The sequence below is a fragment of the Micropterus dolomieu genome, linkage group LG10 (assembly GCF_021292245.1).
Source record: "Micropterus dolomieu isolate WLL.071019.BEF.003 ecotype Adirondacks linkage group LG10, ASM2129224v1, whole genome shotgun sequence".
In the NCBI taxonomy this organism is placed as follows: Eukaryota; Metazoa; Chordata; class Actinopteri; order Centrarchiformes; family Centrarchidae; genus Micropterus; species Micropterus dolomieu.
Window position 1 is genome coordinate 16,150,431 of NC_060159.1, and position 23,275 is coordinate 16,173,705.

Here is a 23,275-nt window from a genome sequence, read left to right on the forward strand (position 1 = left end):
TGACTTGGCAGTAATGAGGCCTATATTCCCCAAACCAGGTGTGGGTCTATATAAGATTCTTTTAAATGCAGGGCTAGTGCTGCATATGAAAACATTTTAAGCAGTAGGATGAATTTCTGCTGAATGTTTATGAAATTATGTGAGGTTCATCTATATTACCTTTAAATATTTACAGCCTCTACCATTACAGTCCTAGCAATTAAATGAACAGAGCAGACACTAAGTTAAAAAACATAACAAACAGAGCAGATGCGTAGTTGTTATAAAAATTTTATTTAGAATAAAACAACGTAGCCATATTATACGTAGTGTGGTCAATCTATTTTACATACCTCAGGAGAAGCGACACAGTTCTGCCATGGTACGGTTCATCATAATTGGAGTCATTAAAATCATCACCAATATCATCATTAGTCTACAGTCAGAGGAGGTTATAGTAGTGTTGTTCAGTCTCACAAGTTTTACAGGATAGCATATAGCACAACAACACAACGCAGTGAAGGACCAGTGCTGAAAGGCCAGTGGAAAAACCAACAACAGATAAAATAATACTCATCATAACAGGCGGCTAGCTTCAGCAGGCCACAGACCCATTGTGGTACAGTAATATGAAGGTTTTACTATTTTACTTGGTATCTCCTTGTTGCAGTGTACACCAATACAGTAAGCTAAAGCTTAGAATGCTAAACCAGGTTGTTCTTATTCTGTAAATGATCACAACTGTTTTAAACAAGTTTACAAACCACAAAAACAAAACTGTGTCTATGAGTCTGAGGTAGCAAGGCAATCATGGCTTTCCTCTGATTTCAGAACATATATCTTTTAAAAAAGCTATTCTACATAATGACGACGGGCCTCTTACAAACCCAAATTCCAAACAATGTTAGATTTAAATCTTTATTTTTCAAAACCGCTATCTTTATACACAATCCCACTGAATTCATGAACTCTTATCTTAGTCTTCCACACGTGGAATGACAAACTGTATAGGCACAGAAGGGGTAAAGTTTATATTAACAAACCGCAGCCGACACAAAGTCCGCCGGCACATCAATGCTTTAAAGGGGAGCTTGACATCGAGCATGCTACGAGATAGATCTTCGAAACAAAACAGGCGCTTCGAGAAGTGACAGTCTATATCTTTAAAATTATCCTTTCTGCCACTAGATGTTATTACTCAGGAACTGTGCGTGCTCCCAAACATGGACCAAAATCCTGTGGCTCCTTCCATTGACAAATAATTGCAAATGGGGGGCTGGAGGGTACAAAGCAGTGGAATGACAAAACAATGTAACAGTTTGATTCCCAGTGAAAGCAGAAGTTAACAAGGACCCTCTCTCAAAAACAAAAAAAAGCAAATTTTACTATACAACGCCGTGTGTTTCATCTGCATATCTAAACAAATCACTGACAAACGTTGAACCAAGTTCAGATACAATCTACAGTTCAAAAAATTTACAGTTTGCATAGTACAAGACAAGGTGGTAAAAGTAGTTAAGTTGTCTGGTCCTGTGCGTCTTTGGGATTTAGGGTCAGGGGGATTGTTTGTTTGGGAATGGTCCTGTCTCTTCCAACGCTTCCCACACACTCACATGTGTGCACACACAGACACACACCATCCTCTGTGGTGACTGTCCTCACATCACCTGCAAAAAAAAAAAAATAAAGAGAGAACACAAACATGTTATCATCATGTTGGATCAGACAAGAAAAACTTCACGTTTTAAAAACACAATGATGCGTGACTGGGTTCAAGCAGGCCAACTGAAAGTTAGGACTTTTGTCTTTTTTGTTAGCCTGTGCAGCAGGTAAACCCGCCTCATTTCTCTTCATCAAGACATCACTGTGTGGAAATATCAGAGCTTAGAACAAAGTAATCAGGTTTGAAAGGTAAATGGACTGCAGTCCCTCAAGCCAGTTACAGTCCATTAGGAGCTCGGTGTGGAGGAAAGGGAGGAGGTGGGTGTGGATGACGCAGGAGAGATTTCACCAAACATAGCTATCCTCTCAGAAATGGAATTAGGCACTTAAAACCTATTCAGCCATGCCTTTGCGTTAACACCAATAGGAAGCGCATGGAACTGTGTTTGCCAAGGACAATGGGAAAAAAAAAAGAAAGAGTGAAAGGATGACTCAGTAAAAGTAGGCTGAAGAGATGTAAGTGTGGTTCACTTCATTTCCTGAAGTGTACCAAATACAAAGCCATTCTAGAGAGTCATGATAAACTTGATCCGGCTTTAATTAAATTTACAGGTGTCAAATACTGAAAGTGATACATTGAAATACAGTGGTCATCAAAGAGGAAGGTAGAAATCAAAGGGAATGTATGTGTCTGTTTTGCAACAGACACCAGAAAATGGATTCATAGCAAATGCCGGCGTGTAAAGGTGCGGGTGAAGAGACAAGTCAAGCTGTTTGAAAAGACAGTGAGAGAAAGAGGAGAATGGAGTGAATGGCGGGGCACCGGAGCTGGATAAGAAATTAGAGCGGGAAGAGGTCAGTGGCACCAGCTTTCACAACACCTCTGTCCCAAAATGCACCTCGGCGTCAGACCTGGGGGAATGAGATCAGCAGCTAATGGCACTCCCCAGAGATCCATTAGCCGTTGCCTTCTCACAGGCCACCAAATGTTAAGGGCTGAGGCGGGTGAAGGCTACACGGAGGGGACTACTTTTGTGGCAGCAGCTGTAATTACCTCTAAAATATTGCTCTGCTCAGTCTGTCACCTTTGCCAATTACTAAAACAGTGACCCACAAACACACACAATCGAGCAGAAAGGAATAAAAAAAAATAAAAAAGATTTACAGGACTGCTGTGTATCTGGAAGTGTGGAAGAACCTTGCCTTACCTGTGGTCTTGAAGAGAGGCTCAAGGCTGCTGGAGACAAAGCAAAGAGACAAAAGAGTAGTTTAACACTTGGACTCCCCAGTTCATGTGTGTTTTAATAAGTCTACACCAAATTATCAGCCTCTGGGTCCCTCCCACATACTCACGCACACACCCAGCTCTGTGCTGCTCAGTGCCTCGGAGCTGTGCAGAAAGCAAATGCTAATATCGCTGGAGCGTCTGCCAGATTAGAATGGATTTTTAACTAAAGCCCTCATAGGAGTTTTGACTCTAAAAATGCAATTTAGAGTCATTGAGCTCTAAATCACTATTCCAACATTTTTATTTATTTTTCTATTTTCTTAATATCCCCAGAGGTGGATATCCTTCCAATTTCTGCTATAAAGAGTAATGAGGGTCTAAGGCTTTTCCTGATCATATCAAATACCAAATTTAAATGATAATCAAAAAATCCTCTGGGCTGTATTTAAAATCTGTGAGAGAAATTATTTCGTCAGAATCAAAACCATAAAGTCAAAATACAGAGAAACCTGCATGCTCTACACAAATCACTCTCTGAAAAAGCAAACTCTATATACCACTCCTCATTGAAATACAGTACAAGGCCTTCTGAATTCATGACTACAGACAAGTGCACAGCTGCCCGAGCTGTTATCATTTATACATGACACCCCACAGAGAGCATGTACGCACAAACACACACACACACACACACACACTGTACACCACGCCCAAACAAAGCCGAATGACAGATGAGGTAAAAAAAGAAAGAGAAAAGACCAGTGCAGAACAGGAGTATATGAGGTGGTGAAAGAGAAAGGAGAAGACAGATCAACAAAAGCAACTACAGGAAGTAAAGGAGACAATTAGAAGGTGGACGGTAAGCTAAAATTATAGATGTTGATTGCATCAGGAAATCATCACAATTAATTTAATTAATTGTTGCTACTTCATACAGCCCTTCATACAGAGTCAACTTCGTAGAAGATGTCATAGATGCAAAAACAGCATGGATAAACAAAAATCCAAAACAAAAATAGTAATAGGTGCATGCCCTGTAAAATGATCAGAGGAACATGGATCTTGAAGAAAATGTGTTTTCTTTTAACGTGAAAAGTACTTTTGAACAGATTTGTGATATGTGTTGGGCATTTGCCGTGTTGCATCCCATATCATGTGCAACAAAGTCTATTGAATTACATTCTGGTGAAACTAAACTATTCTCCATATTGCTGTAAAAGATAGGCCCAAACTTGCCTAATTCACACATCTGATAGGCTTCAGTTAAACACAGTGACATGCACTATTTTTCTGCTGACCAGCGTCCTTGTGGCGAAACACAAATCTGCCTTCAGAGACTGGGGAGACACAGTGGGAGAGAGGAGGAGGAGGAGGAGGAGAAGGAAACTTACGACTGCATGCAGGGAAGGAGTTGTTAATCTGCTCCATTACATCTGCCAGGTCAGAGCTACTGTTGTGGGAGTCCAGCAGCTCATCTGAACACACACACACACACACACAGATTGAATTTCAATTACCATAGCCGCATTTCAATATGTTACCATACCAGCATGAGCAACAAGTTTTTATCTGCAGATAAACAGCGTGACATCCTTTTCTGTGTTGTGGACAATGATATAACTCGTGCTCCTGCTAAATGCTGCATAATGTTACTTTAAACTGTAGCATCTGCCATAGTGATTGAATTCAGATCTCCATATACCAGCATCAATGGCAGTTAGAGTATTTTTAAGCTTGAGCGTCTCACCTGAGTTTTCAGTGAGCAGTCCTCGATCTTGCACAGTGGGAGAGGACACTCCATTTACTCTCGAGTCCACCTCGGGCTAAAGACAGAGAGAGACACACAGAGGAGTAAGCAAAAAAAGAAAACAGCATTACTATAACATAATTATTCCGCTTGACAACTTCAAAATTAGCCGTGCTTCACAGCGGCAGGCAGAGACAAGGGAATACCAGAGGGCGGCACAATGTGGCTTTTGCCTTGTGCTCAATTTTCTCATAAAACATTTTTCATGAAACATGTCTCGAGTTTAATATGCTACAGTATCAATCACATGCAAAGACCTCAAAGGACATATGCGTAATTAAATGTTTCTAGCTAATTCTCGTGTACAGAGCTATATTATTGAGTGCACCAGTAGAAATTCCTGGACCTCCAACATGTACGCTTAAAATTTAAAATCATGACGACCACGCAGCACACATTTAAAGCAACAATGTGAAAGTTTCTTCACTGAGGCACAAGGCGTGTAGTTGTCTTGCCTTTCTATCCCCAGGTTTCTGCTCTAATACTCATTTTTACGCCCACCTCACTTGAGGCCGATGTGAAAGAACAGTCTGATGAAACAATCAATTTCTCAAACCAACAAAAAGAGAACATAATGAAAAATCCCAGTTGCTCCAAAAAAACATAACAAGACTGTATCTTAATTGATCAAATAGAGATTTGGATTGTGTAACTTAAATCCTGGACAGCTGATCAACTGGTGAAAGCATGCTCTGCTGCATAGAAGCAAACACTTGATGTCTGGAGACAATGCAGAATCCCAAATTCCCTTAAGCTTTTCAACTGCAAGAAACCAAATCAATGTTGCCTCCCTCCCCTGCCTCATCACCCCTTTTCTTCTTCTCCTTCTTCTTCAACTCCTCGCGCCCCCCGGGGTCGGCACGAGCAAAGGCTAACATGTTGGATACGTCTCTGGAGCACAGGCAGTGTCTTGAGGCTCGTCCTAGAATAGCTAAGGTGAGGGCTTTGGTCAGCCTTCAGGAGTGTGAATTTAATGCGTGCCATCAAGCTGGCTGGGTTTATTATTCTGCAGCTTGGCAGTAATGCTGCGGTTGATGGAAAGACATGTTGACATATTGTCAGGACTCCTGGGGGGCTTAAATGTCAGAAAACAGAAGTTCTTATTTAGCGTGGGGGGATGTTTATGCAGGTAGTTGTGAGTGCCATCACGTTTGCATTTTTTGTCTTTCAGAATCTGCATCAGAATCACTTCTCTTTGTGAATAAAATCACAGGGGGTGATGACAACGGTGCAGTACAGACAGTACAAGACCATTTTGAAACACTTGCACGTAACTTAAATATTTCTACTTTATGTTAATTTGCAGTTCTTTTTCTCTGTATCGAATGTATTTCGACAGCTACTGTACGGCTACTAGTTACTTTTAAGAATGTATAGAAAACGTGTATTTTTATAATTTAAACTATGTAACAGAATATGAAGTAGGTCAATTTGCAATTTGTTTAACATCCACCAGTTACAACACTTCAATGCTGCTTAAATGTTGAGATATCACTAATAATAGTCCAATAATATACTATTGTATGCTAATATAACATTGACACAGGCCATTCTGCTGCCTACTTAGTACTTTTCAAGACTCAAAATTCTAAACTTTTACTTATAAAGGAGTATTTTTAAATTTGGTATTAATACTTCCACTGTCCAAAATATTAAGCTGCAAATGTGTATATTCAAATCAGTATGCTAACAACGATAAAACTGCTGTTGTAAATTGAAGGAAATCTCCAATATAGTGAAGGATGGGTACACAAAAAACTTCTTTCTGTCAAAATGTTCATCTTTATCCATTAAAAATCTGCCGAGTCACGTCAGCCGCCTTCCCCAGGCCATATTTGTTGTGAGTTATTACTGTGCATCCAGCTCCACAGCTTCCAGAGAGCCAATACCTGCCCCCGTGTTTGCTCAGTCTGATTTGTCAGGATTGCGGTTTGTTTGGCTTGAGGGTTTGTGCATTTCTCACTTGGCACAAACAATCCAACCTCAGCGAGCAATTAGGCCAGGCATAAACAAATCTGGACGTTATTGATAGAGGGACTGGAGACGAGTGCTGGACTCCTGGATGGAATGGTAATGATGTGATTAGGATCTAATCTGACGGTTGATGAGCAGGTTTTATTATTCAAAGGCACAAGAAAGTAAGGATAAAAACGGAATGGGTTAGCATGTTTACATACAGACGGATTAAAATGTCAATATTTATATTTATGTTGGATGACTTTGAAAGAATCTTTTAATTCACTGAAAGCATTCTGTATCAGCGTTGCACTTTTTAAATGAGTTTTTATTTTATTTTATGAGTTGCACAGAAACAGCCCTGTCAGCTGGTGTGTGTGAATGAGTCTGTTAACTGTGATTACTACCCTGCTGCTCCCCAACAACAAGCCTAATGAACTAAAAGAAAAGACAACTTAGGGAAGAAACAAACTTCAATTCACAATTATGTATGTGCTGTGCCCAACAGGCACTTGTGAAGACTGAAAACATTGTTGGGGTTTTTTTCGGGAAAGGATTTATTTATTTCATTTATTTTTGAAGAACATCACAAAAATCCAAACTAAATCACCACTGCAGACTCTGCTACAAAGACAGGTCATATCAGTTGCCATTAAGCAGTAACAGTCAACCCATTATTTGTTGCATATATTTGCTGTATTACTAAAAAAGAAAGTTAGTTGTCTCATGTTACTTTCAAAGCTTGCATACCGGCTCTCATTTTAAAGCTCACAAATGCTTCGAACTTTATTTCTTGTAACTGTGATTAAGCTACTTCAGGTTTGAAGTTCTTTTCCATTTGGAGACAACTTGCAATATCTATGTTGTTTTCCGCCTGCTAAGCACCAAAACTACAGCCATTCTTTCTGCAAATGGCCTCTTCACAGTGGCAGTTTGAATCTATTTCTAACAGTCCACAACAACAAGGAACAACCCAGAGGAATGAATGACTTTTTGTAACATATGAGTCTAAGAATATATATCTCTGTCTCCTCTCAGCCATAACTTGTGGCTTCTTTGTATAACACAAGCCAGACGAAATTGTTGTGTTATATCACCTGGTGCAGAAGCTGTCGGAGGCGATGGAGTTGAGACTCCAGCTGTTTGTTGTGTTCCTCCAAGATGTGCATACGGGCCTCCAGCCGGCCCTTGTGTTGTCGTAGCAGCTTGGCCTCAGCTAGAAGATCGGCCTCATCAGGATGAGCAAAAGTACCCTCCGACTCCCAGGGGCTTCCGGCAGGGGCCCCTCGCTGGCCGTGCTGCTCCTTTAGCTGCTCATACTCCCTCTGAAGGGTCCTGGGTAAGAAGGGTTAGAAACATGTAACTGTTACACCCAGTGATTGAAGAAGTATTCAGATCAGTAATAAAAGTAGCAATACCACAATGCAAAAATACTCCATTACAAGTAAAAGTCCTGTATTTAAAATTTGTCCTTAAGTAAAAAATAGGGAAGTGTTATTAGCTAAATGTAATTAAAATGTAAAAAAGTTATATATAAAATTATAACAATGATTTACTATTTAAGAAAGTCAAGGTGAGGCTAACAAGCTAGTTGTTCTCCAGTGTCGCTTGGCTGTTTCTCCACCTTTCAAAGTCAGAGTTGAAGTCAAAACAATACCGAATAACACTGCATCATCCAGAACAGAGAAAAACTTGTGACGTGGCTTGTGACAGCTACGCAGTAAGTATTAAACATACAATAAATATATATATAGCATTTATTTTATAAAAAGTAAACAAATAGAGCAGCAAAAGCACAGAATGTACAGATGGGGAGTATGGTCAGTGTGAGTAGAAAAATTTGTCTTTGTGTTCGTATTTTAATCTACAGAGCCCAGAAAACTTGTCATAAGGTAGTGCTCTTCCGGGTTCACATTCCTCTCTCCTGACCCCAAACCTTCCACAATGATTCGTTCCTGCTGCCTAAATTCACTTCCCACTTCTCCTGAAGTCAAGCTATCACTGCCTCAAAATATTTTTTATCCAATATAGTATTTTTTATTTAATATCTCACAATGGTTTAGCTCATGTCAGATATAAAATTTCTAAATATTCTCTCTAGATAAAGGGATTTTTTTTTTTTTTAAGACAGAGTGGAAATAGGAGAAGGATAAACACAGCGTCTTCCCTTGCTTCAATCAAATATTTGATGTCATCTTATCAGTGTGCAATCAAAGAAGCAAGGAACTCCTATTTTTCACACAATGATCACTTAACAGGGTCATAATCCCAGAATCCTCTTTAAAACCATGAACTCTGTGATTAGTCCCTAGCTCAGCCAGCCTGTTAAATCCACCCCCAGAGAGATGTGAAGAATTTCTTCATTACTTTTGGAACAAAATAGTGGAGATTCAGTAGCACATTAACACAGAATTCAGGGAGCTTGATGCTATCTCCTGCCCACCTTCAATATTAAGTCATCTCAGTAAAATCTCTGTCAAACCTGGAACGCACTGTTACTTCTCACAATAATCCACCGACCGCTTGGTTTTCAAAAACAATATTTCAGACAGTTAGTCCAATTATAAACATGCCACTGTTTACCCCCTCTTAAAGAAGCCCTCTCTGGATCGCTCTGTTCTTTATCTCTATTTCTAAGCTGCAGCTCTAAGATTTTAGAAGAAATTGTCTCCACTCAATTCATTTCTTTTATGAACAACTGGTTTTCACTCTCTACACAGCAGATACTGCTCTGGTCGAGGTCACCAATGACTTATTGCTCCCTGCCAATCCAGGCCTGTACTCATTTTTAATTCTCCTTGACCTCACCCACACAGCGGACAATAAGAACTTAATCAACCCAATGAAAAACTACATTGGCATTACTGTTGTAGCTCCTTAGTCATTTTGTTTATTTTTTATGAACAATTGTACATGTATGTGCATATGTATATTCCTGTGTCTATATGTAGCGGCAGTTGACAAATTAAGGGAGTGCAGATGTTTCCATACAGGGCACTAGGAGTCACTGGATGGTTTGGTAAACATGAAAAATGTGAATTATATGGTATCGCCTTCACAGTCACCAACTCTCAATCTAACTGAACACCTTTGGGCCACAGTGTGCTCCACTACCATCATCACTACCAAAACACCAAATGAAGAGGTATCTTTTGGAAGAATGGTGTTCATCCTTCCAGTAGAGTTACAGAGACTTGGGGAATCTCTGCCAAGTAGCATTGAAGTAGATTGAATCTTACTACAATAATTCCTGGTGGGTTTTCCTGTAATTTTTCTATTTTTATTTAATTTTTTAATGTCATCCATCTCAAGGTCAATGTAAAAGTTATTCTCCACATTTAAAGAACTCAGTACAAAGATTGCTTTCCTTCAGTACCAACGTTGTATCTGTATAAATGTACATCTTTAGTATATACATGTTTTTATGTATGTATTTTTACTTGTATTTAAGGGTCAGTATGAACATGTATGTACTTTTCAAAAACAAGTTACAAAGTGCTTTAACCAGTGTAAAGACAATAAAACCCAAAAAACAATAATACAAAAACAATACAACATAAAGAAAAGAAAATACATGTTTAAGATAAATATAAAATTAGTAAAATAGAATAAAATAAAAGGGATAAAATAAAGTCAAATAAGATCGGGAAAGGCTCTCCTATAAAAATATGTTTTAAGAAGGGAATTAAAAGAGTTCACTGACTCAGCTGACCTGACCTTCCTCGGGCAGGCTGTTCCAGAACCTCGGGGCCCTGACAGCAAACGCTCTGTCCCCTTTCACTATGTACTGAATACAGTATTCATATGTATTTGTGAATAGTCACAGTATGCCTGTATATGATTCTTTATGATTTTTAATTATAGTATTTAAGGGTCCTCTTTTAATGTTTTTAATATTTTACATACTTTTATTTAAGTAGTATGACTTGTAGCTATGCATAGAGTGAGGGGGCTTCTCTTTCATGTGATACTTCCTACGGTTAAATATCTATTACAAACAAACAAATATGAATATTATTATCATCGGTGAAAGACTCTCAAACAGAGCATTCAAAAGCTCCTTCCTGAACCTTCACAGTGGGACGCCACACAAAAATTCCACAGTCATGTTTACCTCTGCTTTCTGCTTTCCCAGTGAAATCCTATTTGAAGTGGATAGACAAACATAAAGGACCCCCCACCAAATCTCTCGCCTCTCTCTCTCTCTCTCTGAGTACAGAACCATAAGCTGCCGTGCTTTACTTAAGTTGGCATTCATGAGTCTGGCAGTAAAGCTCTCTCTCTCTCTCCTCCTCGCTCTCCTGAAGCGCCTGTGTATGTGTGTAATCAGTGTTAAATAACTCGAATCGAGCTACTGGTTGCGCAAAAGCACCTCTACAACAATAGATCGTACAGTGACTCTGTGTCTAAGCCATCTCCATTTAATAATCAAACCAGGGAAGGACTTGGCATGTGAGACTGGGGGGTACGGGAAGTGTGTGTTTATGCATTGTGCACTCGAGTGTGAAAAAGAGCACATGTACTCAAATAAAACTTAGGCTACGTTCAGAGTGTAGGCCAAAGTGACCCAAATCCAATTTTTTTTACTCATATGTGACCCAGATCTGACCTATGTTTTGGGCTTTAACCAGCTTCATTCCACACTGAATTCTCTCATGTTTCTTTACGGACATCTCTAATGCCTTACCTCTGCTCCTCCTCCAGGCGAGCTATGATCCGCTCCAGCTCGCCTCGTTCCTCCCTTTCTACGGCCTGTAGGATCTGGGCAGGACTCTGGGGCTGACTGCAGGGGGAGCCCTCCCCTCCCAGTGTCTGACAGTACTGCAGGATCAGGGCATGCTCGTCGTCCCTGTGGAAGTGATTGCAAAGTCACGTGATGAGTGAGGATCCCAAACATCTTGTCCCTTTTAGTCAGTTCAGTTCACCTTAGGGAGGGAGGAGCACTTGAATGATGTGTAACTGAAAAAATGTTGTGCAGTCTAAAAGAATTATGGTAACTACTTGTTGCAAATCATAATGTTTGAAAATAACTTCCAATGGATGCTTGGAAATTACCATATAACACCGTGATGCTTTACAAAGGCATAAAGCAGTAACTATAGAAGCAGCAAAATTGAGAAGAATTGTTTAAAGTTGAATTAATGTTTGTAATGCCTTCATTTTATACCCGTTTAGGCAGATTAAGAACCTACATAATCACAGAAACATAATAACACATCACTACAAACTACTTGTTTTTTTTCCTGAAGAAAAGAAATGTATTACGGATTATTTATAGTTCATCATTACAGGGATGGAATGTCTGTGTTTTGCTAGTCTGTCTGTCTACAACTAATAACATTTAATCTTTAACTGAATACATTTAAACCTGTGATTTAAAGGTAGAGTTAGACACTGAGATGGCAGTTGCTGTTGCTCAGCTTAGCTAGTTACCTTTAGCAGGAGTTTAGCTATGTGTTAAGCTTCTGCCTTGTTTAGTTATGTAGGAAAAAAAGTAAATTACCACAATGTTGTCAACATATTTCTAGTCGTGGCAATCTTCCCTGCTAGCTTTCACTTGATATCTATCTTGATGTCTTTCCAGCTTTAGCGTTAGCAAAAATTCAAATTCTAGTCACATTCATTTTGACTTGCTTAACCAATGTCACTTCAGTGTTACATTACTTCTTTCAAGAATGATTGTCAGAGGACATCAAATAGCCTAAGGTGGTAACAAATGCCTTGTGTTAAATAAAGCCAGCTTACTGTAAATACAAATAAAAACTGCAGCTTCCAAGCACCTAATCTAAACAAAGATTGTGGTAGCTGCCATGATATATAAGATCCTTCAGCTATTGTCGGTCCACAATCCCTGTTGGAACACAGATGCGTCAGTCTCTACTATCTGATAACTGGGATAAGGGAGGGCTGTGAGGAGATGGAGGGAGCAGAGAAGAGAAGGAGCCTGGCAGACAGATAGGAAGATATGGAGGGAGGGAAGGAGAAATGGCTGCTGGTGTCTGCTGTTGTGTGTCTGTGTGTGTGTACATGTCTGTCTCTTCATGTGCTATCTCAGTGATCTGAAAGGTGGTGGCAGGTCTTTCCAAAGCCCAGCTGTCACCTTCCTTCTCAAACACAACCTGAGCCTTAAAGACTAAAACCTGACAACCACACGTGCACATAAAAAAAAATAAAGATGGCAGACTGTTCTATGAAAGTCCTTTCCATTGCCAAAGTGACTGTCATTTCCAGAAGCAGTTTGATAGCTTCAAATTGAGTTTGGCTGGGAATGTTTAGAGGCATGGTGGATCCACGTGTGGCTTTCCAACCACTACTGACATTATCTTGGCTTTTTTTAAGATGTATTCAGCCTGTCAAAATCATCAGTCATTCTGTGACGTTAATATCCGGCCGTTATATAAGAATTCCCTCTTAAATAAAAGAATATCTGGAACATATCAACAAAAATATTATAGACAAATGGTATTCCACTACTTATAATGACATATACTATAGACAGAAAGTTTAGTTTTATTACAATGTGGGTCTTATTTTTGTAGCTTTGGTCATTGCTTCTATCGGTTATGACAACATTTTTCTTGCTCTGGTAATTGCTGAGATCTGGATTTAACGGGCAAAGAAACACAGGTGTGCAGGCAATTGGCCAGACTGTAAACAAAACCGACAATTTGGCCAGATTATCAAAACAACTTCAATTGAAAGTAAAAGTGAAAAATGAGTGAACCAGAAATGTAATTTATAATCAATCCGTGCACAGGAAAACTGTGTGTGCGCACAACTATGGTAACAACGGACAAAGTCAATCTGTAAGCTATGGGGGACATTTACAACAAATAGTTAGGCTAATAATTTTTACTGTATACCTTAATTTTCTCACTGAGCACTGTGGTACAATTCCCAAAACAACAAAAACAAGATCCAAGTTGTAAGAAAATGGAAATATCCTTTAATTCATAGATACTATATTTCAATCTTACTAAAAAGCCATTAGACAAATGAAAAGGCAGGTAATATTGTTTCGGTAGGCACAACTTCCTTTACATTCCCAATAGCAACAACCAAAAATCACAATCAATAATAGGCACTCTGTGGTGTTTTTGGAGCTGTTCCTTATTTGTGTGTTGTGAAGTCATCTGCTTCAGGGGACAGAATACTGTACGGACATCTATGAACTGAAAACTGTGCAGTACTTTAAGCCACACTCTTGGCACCTTTTAAAATAAACAGAGACTTGGTTCACACACACTCTTATCAGGGCCAGACCACGACAGAGTGCATAATCCTTGGCGATAATGAGTAAGTTAATCAAATACGTTCTAGAGAGCAAACTGGCAAACTGACACATCTCAGGTTTTACAGAAGACACTCTTGCATTTCACCACAGGAGACAATCAATGACTAATTAGTAAAATATTCCATTTCCAGTGCCATTATTACCACAAGGATAAAAAGTAAGGTTACAAAAAGGAAGCTTTTTCTTTCTCAGGGATGACATGACTTATACTAATTCATGACCAAGTACTGGGTCGAGTAGACAGCTAATGAAAGCAACACAGAATGAGGCTTTCATCTCTTTTCATATATAAGGAGCAATCTGCCAAACTAGTAGCCTTCCATGTGTGCGGAAGAGAAAAGGGTTTTCATCATTAACCAGCCTAAGCTCCTTGTGTGATTTGAAGCACAAGTTTAGTGCTTTTGGTTTAGTTCAACCTTTTCATATATTTAGCTAAAAAGCAAGGCACCAATGATAAAAGAGGCATTAATTAAACTTGATAAACAGGGACCTTAATGTGTTTTGAACCTTTCTGCACTTTCAATTAAAGAAATGCTTTTTTATCTCCCATCCCCAGTAGGTCTTCCTTGCCTTTTTTTCTTTTATACAGCTCCTTCCAAGTGTTCTTTATGCAGTCTTTGCTTTTTGATTTGACAGAAACTTTTCTAGTCTTTCGTCATATGCATGCACACAGATGCGTAGTGATTCATCAGTTTGAGTTTGTTATGACCTGGCTCAAAAGGCCACAACAAAAGGGAGACACACCATGGTAAAAGTTTAACCAAATATGTTTATTTAAACCAAAATTAACCAAATTAAGAAGTATTTCAAACTAACATTAAAGTATGAGGTATGTAGTCTGTGGTTTCAGTAGTGTCTGTGCAGGATGATGGTTGCATGGGTGTATGTGTGAAGGTGTTGTAGCATGCAAACAAGACAAATATCACAACGCAACAGTCCAACCAAAGAAAACCAAACTAAATGGAAAACCAGGGAGCCGGCCGCAGGGAGGTCTGACCTGGTCTTGACAGCAGCTACCTTTGCCGAATGAGAAAACAGTCCCAAATACTCTACAGGGCAATTAGCCCAGGAGAGAGAGAGAAAGAGAGAGAGAGAGAGAGAGGCCACACTCACTCATGACCCCACAGGGCGTCACACTAATAAATTACACAGAGAAAGCTGGCAGAGACGTGATGTTGAATTTCACACTGTCGTGGGTTTGTTTGGGTCAATGACAACATGGCGGAAGACAGCGCTGCGGAGGTTTTTCAGTCGTATTTTAGTCGCTGAGGGAAACTTGATTGAAGAAAATGACCTTATAGTAAACGCAGGGTGAGTTAACTTTTAGCTTTAGTTTGTCTCTCTGATTTGCTAACAGCGTGTAAACTGAAGCTCTCAGTGTTGCTGCTCTTGTAGAAACGCTACACGTTGTTCTGTTGCTGTGTGCGTCGGCAGAGTCTATTCGTCCACTGCACATGATAACACGTTACGCTGTTTAGTCAACCAACCAGCATATCTAGAAACGCTACAGACTCCTCTGTATTTATGTCAGTTTTTGGGCTCATTGCAGTTACTATCATTGTCTTCTAAAGACTTATTTGTTTTCATTTAATTGTGCACAGGATCATTGTATTACCTATATAAGTATAAAATCTTGATAATGCACACTTAGATGATTTTCATATGTTTACAAAAGGTATTTGATGTTTGATTTTTTATGCAAACAAAATGGCAATTGTATTTGTAGTTTTCAATATAAAACTTGTTGAAATGGTTTCAGTGTGTGTATCAGTATTTTTACAATACTGTGATAATACTGATAACCGTGATAAATTTGGTCATTATAATCGTGATATGAAATGTTCATACCGTTTCATCCCTACAATATACCAAAACATACACATTTCTCTTTGAAATATGGGTATGCTGTGACAAGGGAGATATGGATGATAAAGGAAGGCTTAGTTCCTGTAGGCAAACTTGAAAATTGGTGGTAGTGTTGTCTGCTGGGGTTAGGAGGACAGGGGTCCAGCACAAACTGAGTGACCAATTAGCTAGGTCCCTGGCACCAGGAAGCTGCAGTGGGACATTATTTCTGGCAGGGGGAGCCTGGAGGAAAGCAGGAAGGGGATCATTACATGTGAAAATGGGGACTACAGGGGGTAGAGATGGCTCAAAAACCACCTACTCTGGAATATTGTGAGAAAGAGGAAGCGCAGTGAAAGGGACTGGATGCTCAGGCAGTGTGGTGCTGCTTGAAGAGGAAGGAACACGGAGAAGAAAGAGATGATAGAGGAAGAGAGCACCAGTGTGGGAGAGGAATTAAATGGGAATAATGGCAATGAATGCCAAGGCTATTAGCTGCAATGCATTGTGAGTGGCGTGCTTGGTGAGAGAGTGGGAGAGGACATGACTGAAGGGACTTTTACAGTCTCTACCCAACAACAGTAGTCTCTGGGCCTGATGCCTAGCTAACATATCACAAAGCTATCAGCTGCCTAGAATGAAAGAAACACTGAGTGATAAAGACGGAAGGAAACAGGAGAAAGAGAAACAAGGAAATCAGGAATACGAGAGACAGAGAATGGAGAGGATGAAAGAGGGACAGTGGCAACAAGTCTTTCATTCTTCCCATCAGGTGAGATGTAGAACCTCACTTTCTGTGGGACTTCCAAATTTGGGAAAAAAAATCTAATTGTGATTTTACTGCCAGATATTGCGATTACGATTTGATTTGTTGTTGTTTTTTAAGTTAAGTTACAGTTCAATATTCACTGCCAGTCTATTTTTGACAGAACCTGTGTCAGCACAGAACAGCTGAATCTGGTCAATTTTCAAAATAAAAACACCCTACGCACACTCCCGATAGTATATCAACAATAAACCATAGACTGTATCAATAAACACAGTTAAAACAGACAAAAAAAAAACAACAACTATTGAACTATGTAGCCTACTTAACCATAGTAGAAGCACAAAAAATTACAACTGAACAAATTAACAAAATCTGAACAAGTCAGCAAAATCAGGCAGTCAAAACGCTCTTATTCTGAAATGCTCCATGTGGGAAATGGGGCCTGCACAGAGCGGCACAAAACCGGCTCACAGAGAGCTGTAGTTGAAGTGGTAGTTTAAGCACAGAGAATGACAAATTAACAGCACGTCAACAACGTAGGGCAGCTAAACGCTCCACTGGTGAAACACTTCAGGGTGAGTTGACGGCAGACAAAATAGCTACATAGCCGCCACCTGTGTCTGTTCACCTGACTCCATTATCCCACGTTTTCCTCTAGTTTTGTTTGTTGTTGGAAAATGTACACACCCTGTGCCAACTGATTGGTGAGTAGGACCGTAACAGGAGAAGCATGGTGCATGTGATTGGTTAGCAAGTCTGTCACACAAGGACGACAACGGAATAATATGGAACTGCATGACTGTTGAGAACGGGTCAGATGCGCGGTATAATTAACCTACATTTTAATCGCAGTCTTCACAATTAGCTAATCGCATTCTTTCAAATCACAATTTCGATTTGAAAACTATTAATTGTTCAGCCCAATTTGGGAATTGATCAAAGTAAAGTCCAGCGACTTCATTTACTGGATGCATAGTTTATGGTGCAGGGCTTAAAAAAAAAAGTAGTCCAATGTTTACCTCTGTGCTTAGTGTTCAATCTGAAGGTTGCATGGGCCCAAAGGTAAAACATGATTAGACTACAACTACAAATGATGAAAGGAGGAGAAGAGAAACAGGGGAGGACGGGGCATGATGAAAGGAGATTTAAAAAGAAAAGGGCTTGAGAAATGAAAGAGAGAGGGACAGGAATAAAGGACAAAATATCAAAAGACAAGAAAAAGGGACAGCACTGGGGGAGAGACTGGAAAGCCAGAGATAACAAAACAAAAAAGCCCGGCGAAAAAAGGGAAGCGGGGAGTCTTGCTCCTCTGGGACGCACTGAGGCATCGATGACAACATAGTGCTTTGGGCTGGAGGTCGACAAAATATGCAATTCCGACTTCCTAAGTAAGGATTCCCTTTTAGATAAAAGCAATGCAGGACAATAATTACACAAGCAGTGACGCCACATGCACGCTACAGCTCTCTCACACGTACACATACACACACTAATTATTGATATCACTGCACAGCTGGCAGCGAGTCCAAATCAGTGTTTGCAGGCTTTGAACGATCAGAAAATACAAGCCAAAAGCCAAACATGCATGTAATTGGCAAACGCAGTCATCCATGTTACACTATGCATGTTTTAATAAACTCAAACACTGGCAAGAAGGCACCTTCTACTATCGTGTCAAGCGTGGGGATAATTTCTGTTTGTGTGTGTGTGTCCACACAAACAACCAGATGGAGTAGTGTGATAGACAAAGAGGCTTGTGGGAAATCCGTTGTTGGCGGAAAAAATAATAAATCTTACAAAAAAAGCAAGGAAAGACGATCAACCACTCCACACCAAAGGCATTTAAAAAGGAAGAGGAGGGAGAGTTAATTCGTAGCTGAGAAGTCTGACAACACAATGTACAGCTTCTTCCTTTGAGAAGAGATATGGCTGAGTGGGCTGTTTTACTTCATTGGTATCTATAAAGCACAATGCTGCTATTTTCATGCAGGGATTCAAAGTTACTTTCCGCTTTAAAAGTAGGGCTTTATGATTCTGGCCTTTTAAAACCACCCCATATTTCATTCACAACTAATGTGAATAGCACAGTAGCATTCAAGTGAAGGTTATCACATATGACATAGTAGACTTGCAAAAAATTTTTTAAATAGAACACCTTGCATGTACATTAACATTGTATTATTGTATTCTAAATGTATTTTTAGGGTTATGGTTAGGTTGGCTGTAATGAATTTTCCCAAGCACCAATTTTCATCAAAGAGATCTCAACATTGTTTAGCACTTAGTCAAAATGAGCCGATATGTGGGGGAATACATTCAAATAAGGTCATTATCCTCCAGAAATAAATAATAAAAAATAATAATCTACAACAGCAGACAAATTGGACATATTTTTTCTTCCTAATTAGTGAGACTGTTCAGACTGCACTAGCTTGCATGCTTGGTTATTCATTTTATTTAGAGTAATAACCACATTTAGCTTTGCATTACAAAAATTGTACATCAGATCAAAAAATGTTGATTTTTTTCTAGAAATTTTAAGTATGCACTGCGCACACAGGTGCTATATTGTGCTCAGTACAAAGACATTCTTGTCAAAGATATACTGGATAAATGCACTACTTCTAGCATTGTTTTTGACTGGCATTTAAATTTCCTTTTTCTAGGAGGATTGTGCACTTTTTATTATTACAGTTACATACAACAGCTTTGCTGTTGTTTTTCAGCAAAGCCGAATGCAAATCTTACAGAAATGACACTGATGTAAAAGTGAGTGAAAGCAGAAGAGCTATGATTATGCTCTAAATGTGCCCTGATGGATGTTTTTCCCCTCTGCTATTAAACCCATTAGCCTTCATCAAACCATCATCTTCCTCACATCATCAGCACTCTACACACTTCTGTGTAAGAGCGTCAGTTTTGTTTCAGAGCTAGCATAGATAATGGCTTCGTCTCTTAAATAAGCCCAAGTATAAAGCACAAAAGAGTGAGGAGGAGGCATAATGTATTTGTCCCGCATCACGAAAGCTCTGAGAGGAAAATAAATCCACCTCTGTTTCCATCTTCTCCCGCTCACCAACAGTTTTTGTCTTTCTATTCTTCTGGCTTTCTATTGATCAGTTGAAAAGCAGTGAGCTTTTGGGACTCTTCAATTGAACACCTTCTGTTCCTAAAACCGCTATTCTACGTGGCAAGGTCAGATGGAGGTGAAGTGTGGGAGCAGTTGTCCACACGATGCATACAGCATGCACATCAGCAGGGGATGCAACCTACAACCGAATAAAGCTTGATGCTTCACTTTATCTTCATCTTAAGATTCTCAAAGGTTTCAACCATCATCCATGTGCCTTTTCATTGTTGTTCTATAATACTCTGTACTGTAAACTTGTTTTTCCTTTCCTGTCTGCCATGCAGGGAATCCCTTTGCTCCCCAGGTGCACACTTTTCAACATTTCTGAAAAACACACTTGTGTAAGAAAGTAGATTTTTGGCTTTGTTCTACTTGAAATTGTTATTGAGAGAAAAAAAATCCTCTGCACCCTCTCTGTAGAGTATCTGTTACATTCTCATGCACAAATTAATTTCACACATTGCTCATTTCCAAATCTAGGATGATGATCTATGATCCATGAAAAAGTTTGAGATCTACAAGTGTCTTATCAGGCGAATGGAACGAAAAGTCATTTCCCTCCAAAGACAAGACCACAGTGACAAGGCGTCCACTACGTGTGTATTCGTGCTAGTGTGTCCATGAGCTCAGAGGGCGTTTGAACCTCAAGAGCTCATTCCCCTGATTAGGATCTCAGCTGGGAAAAGGGACAAATACGTCCTTCAACTCAAATGGCCACACACACATGCCATCACACACGGAGACACACACACACACACACACACACACACACACACACACACTCAGAAACGTCAGCGCTGGTGCTCCTCATTAGCCCCCCCTTTTGTGATTTCTTCTTTTTCAAGTTTGCCATGTTCTCATCTCCTCTGATCAAAGATAACTGGTCATTATCAGAGATCCCGCAACCAATCACCCTCACTTCTCATTGTTGGCAGTCTAATCTATTACATTTCTCCTGTCCTTTTCGCTTTTTTCAACCATATCCCATTCCCCCTCCTGCTCCCCCTCACTCCACACTTCTGCACTCTTGGAACCATTCTCAATTCTCCCACACTCTCTCTTGATCTCTTCTCAAGAATGTGGAAAGCCACCTTGTTATTTGTTATTTCTTTGGCTAGTTTTGATACAGTGAACACAGGAAAGGCAGAAATTTGAGCTACCTGACAGGTAAACATTGCACCGAAAAATGTCGGGAAGATATCAGCTAACACGGAACAACATTTTATTTGGCTTTTGGACCAAAGTTTGTTGTTGCTGGCTGGAATGCATTAGAGATGTTTGTATAAATATGTACAGTAACTTGATGTTGGAAACACGTAGTCATGCTAGAAGGAAAATGTAGAAACGTGTAAAATAAAATATTGGAAATGACTAATGGTGACTTACATGCTTCCTGTGGCTGAGCTGCTGTCTGTGGGCAGAGAGCCGTTGGAGCGCTCCATCTGGGCCAACCTGAGAAAGAAACCCTCATCAGTGACTGAAACTTATGAAGCATTTAAACACAATCATCATCTCATCAAAATGCAGAAAACTGATGTGGATCTCACAGTAGCACACCAATTAGATGTCAAAGAACGTAGTGAAGTCTCCAACCGGATTGCATGCACAGACTACAGTATGGTCTGGTGTATCTGTGCACAACCATATTTGCAGTCATGCTAATGAGGCTGTTTCCCCAGATCATATCCTGTATTTACTGAACTCTGTAACAGAGAGCAGGGTGGGAAATTAACTTGTTAAAATGTGAACATCTACCAGCCACTGACAGATAAATGCTCAAATTCACCAGCACATTAAAATGTCTACCAGACACTTTCATATTTTACCATCATTGGTTGGTTGCTGGTGCTAATTTCCCACCTGACAGTGAGGCAGGGGGGGTCATCCAGCAGATTATGAACATGAATGATGGAACTGAACTATGACAAAATACGCATGCAGGGAGATATTTAAAGTTATAATTCCACCGGTGAAACCTCATCATTGTGTGCATTTGTCCATGCAAATCTATAAGCTACACTATAATCTACAATGTCAGCCTCTGTATTTCATTTAAAATTGTAATTCACAAGGCTCATGCCTGTGCCACTGCTGATAAAACAATGCAGCCAGAAAGACTGAGCGAAGGTTAATGGTGTGTGACCGATGGACGGCAGAGCAGTGCTGCATCAGAAGACCCTTCATGATTTTACGCTTTATGAGGAAAGATACACTGGAGTCTATTTTGACACACGTAACCCATGTCCACTTTAGAGAAGATAAGCTTTGCACTGATTAGAGATTTATTCAAGGGGCAAGATGGGATTTGTGCAAGTGTCGGCTCTTAATATTCAGACTCATCTTAAAATCAGACATGACAGGTTTTCAATCTCAGTTCAGCAGAACAATACTTTGATGATGTTGGTAACGATCAACTGCAGCTCACACGCTGTGTGCATGGGTGTGTTGATGTACGCAGCAGGATCATTTGAAGTGGGTGGCTGAAAACAGCTACAGGGCTGGTCTGTACTCTGATCTCAGCAGCAGATCCATAATGTCGCCAGCCAAAGATGTGGGTGGCTGCATGCTCACTCACCGAGCACACTTTGACAGTCATTTGAGATTTAATGTATGCGAATCTCAAAGTAAAAAGCAGACAAACAATGTTCAAAAGTGTTTATGACTGTTGTTGTTTGTACCTTCACTGACACCAAAAAATAAACTTCTTATGCCACAATAGCATATTTTCACTGCACTCAAGGTTTATAAAATATCTAGAGACGTAGTGTTTTCCATTATGTATATATTATATTTAGTTCAGGCTGACATTAATGATTCAATATTTACACTGTTACACTGATTTTTTGTGGAGTATTAAGTTATACAGATTCCTGGCCATGACATCCAGGTCTTGTTGATTGTGGTTATCAGCTGCTCTGGTGCTGTCTGATGGGAAACTGGAGAATAACAGTTTTGCTTCTCTCATTTGTCTATAATTGTATTGTGAAACAACTTTCAAAATGACACTTTCAGAACATAAATGAAGGCAACATGCCATTTCCTTCTTCCTGTCTTTTTGATGTCCCAGCTCAATAGAGCACGTTCATATTCCCAAAATAAGTAACAGGAATATTTGAAAGATATTGGCAGAACGTGCTTTGTTCGACTCTGACCTAAAAATGTCAATTTGAGAATTTAATGAGAATGAATATCAAAACGCTGTTTTCCTCAAGAAACGTCTCCTCTTCCAGAAACACAGAGCAACTAATCAAAGGCAATCAATACTTTTTGGATTTATATGATTTCCCGGAAGCCTTACTGTACTGACTACGATTTTACAACAGTTCAACAATTATTTAAATACTTCCTTAAAATATTGCATTACATATGTACTATGTTTTCTGCACAACAACTGATTTCCATTTATCTCTTAAAATCATGGTATAAAGTAAGATTTTATTTGGCTGAGCGTCAACATCATGTCTGAATGTATTGTATCCAACCAAAGAAAGACTGTTATAGCATTTATTTCGATGTCTCACTATGGGATGTGCCTCCCCGCGTATTCCTCAGAAGCATTTATCTCATTACGCCAATCTTGATTGGCTGGTGATCGTGGTGCCTGC

At 39.6% G+C, this 23,275-nt stretch overlaps 1 protein-coding gene across 6 annotated transcripts in view; it reads right to left on the minus strand.

Annotated features, from left to right (window-relative positions):
- Positions 1–254: 254 nt before the first annotated feature.
- The window catches only part of utrn (utrophin), a 192,022-nt gene continuing 169,001 nt past the window's right edge, over positions 255–23,275 (minus strand). For 5 of the 6 annotated variants that reach the window (XM_046061226.1, XM_046061229.1, XM_046061225.1 and 2 more), the window contains 7 exons: positions 21,057–21,122; positions 11,320–11,481; positions 7,730–7,967; positions 4,617–4,692; positions 4,261–4,344; positions 2,850–2,878; positions 255–1,646 (listed from right to left, as the gene is read on the minus strand). In XM_046061226.1, the coding sequence (XP_045917182.1) occupies positions 1,638–1,646; positions 2,850–2,878; positions 4,261–4,344; positions 4,617–4,692; positions 7,730–7,967; positions 11,320–11,481; positions 21,057–21,122 (664 nt within the window). In that variant the 3' untranslated portion in view covers positions 255–1,637. The remainder of the gene's footprint in view (positions 1,647–2,849; positions 2,879–4,260; positions 4,345–4,616; positions 4,693–7,729; positions 7,968–11,319; positions 11,482–21,056; positions 21,123–23,275) is intronic. The other variant, XM_046061228.1, reaches the window with a different exon arrangement.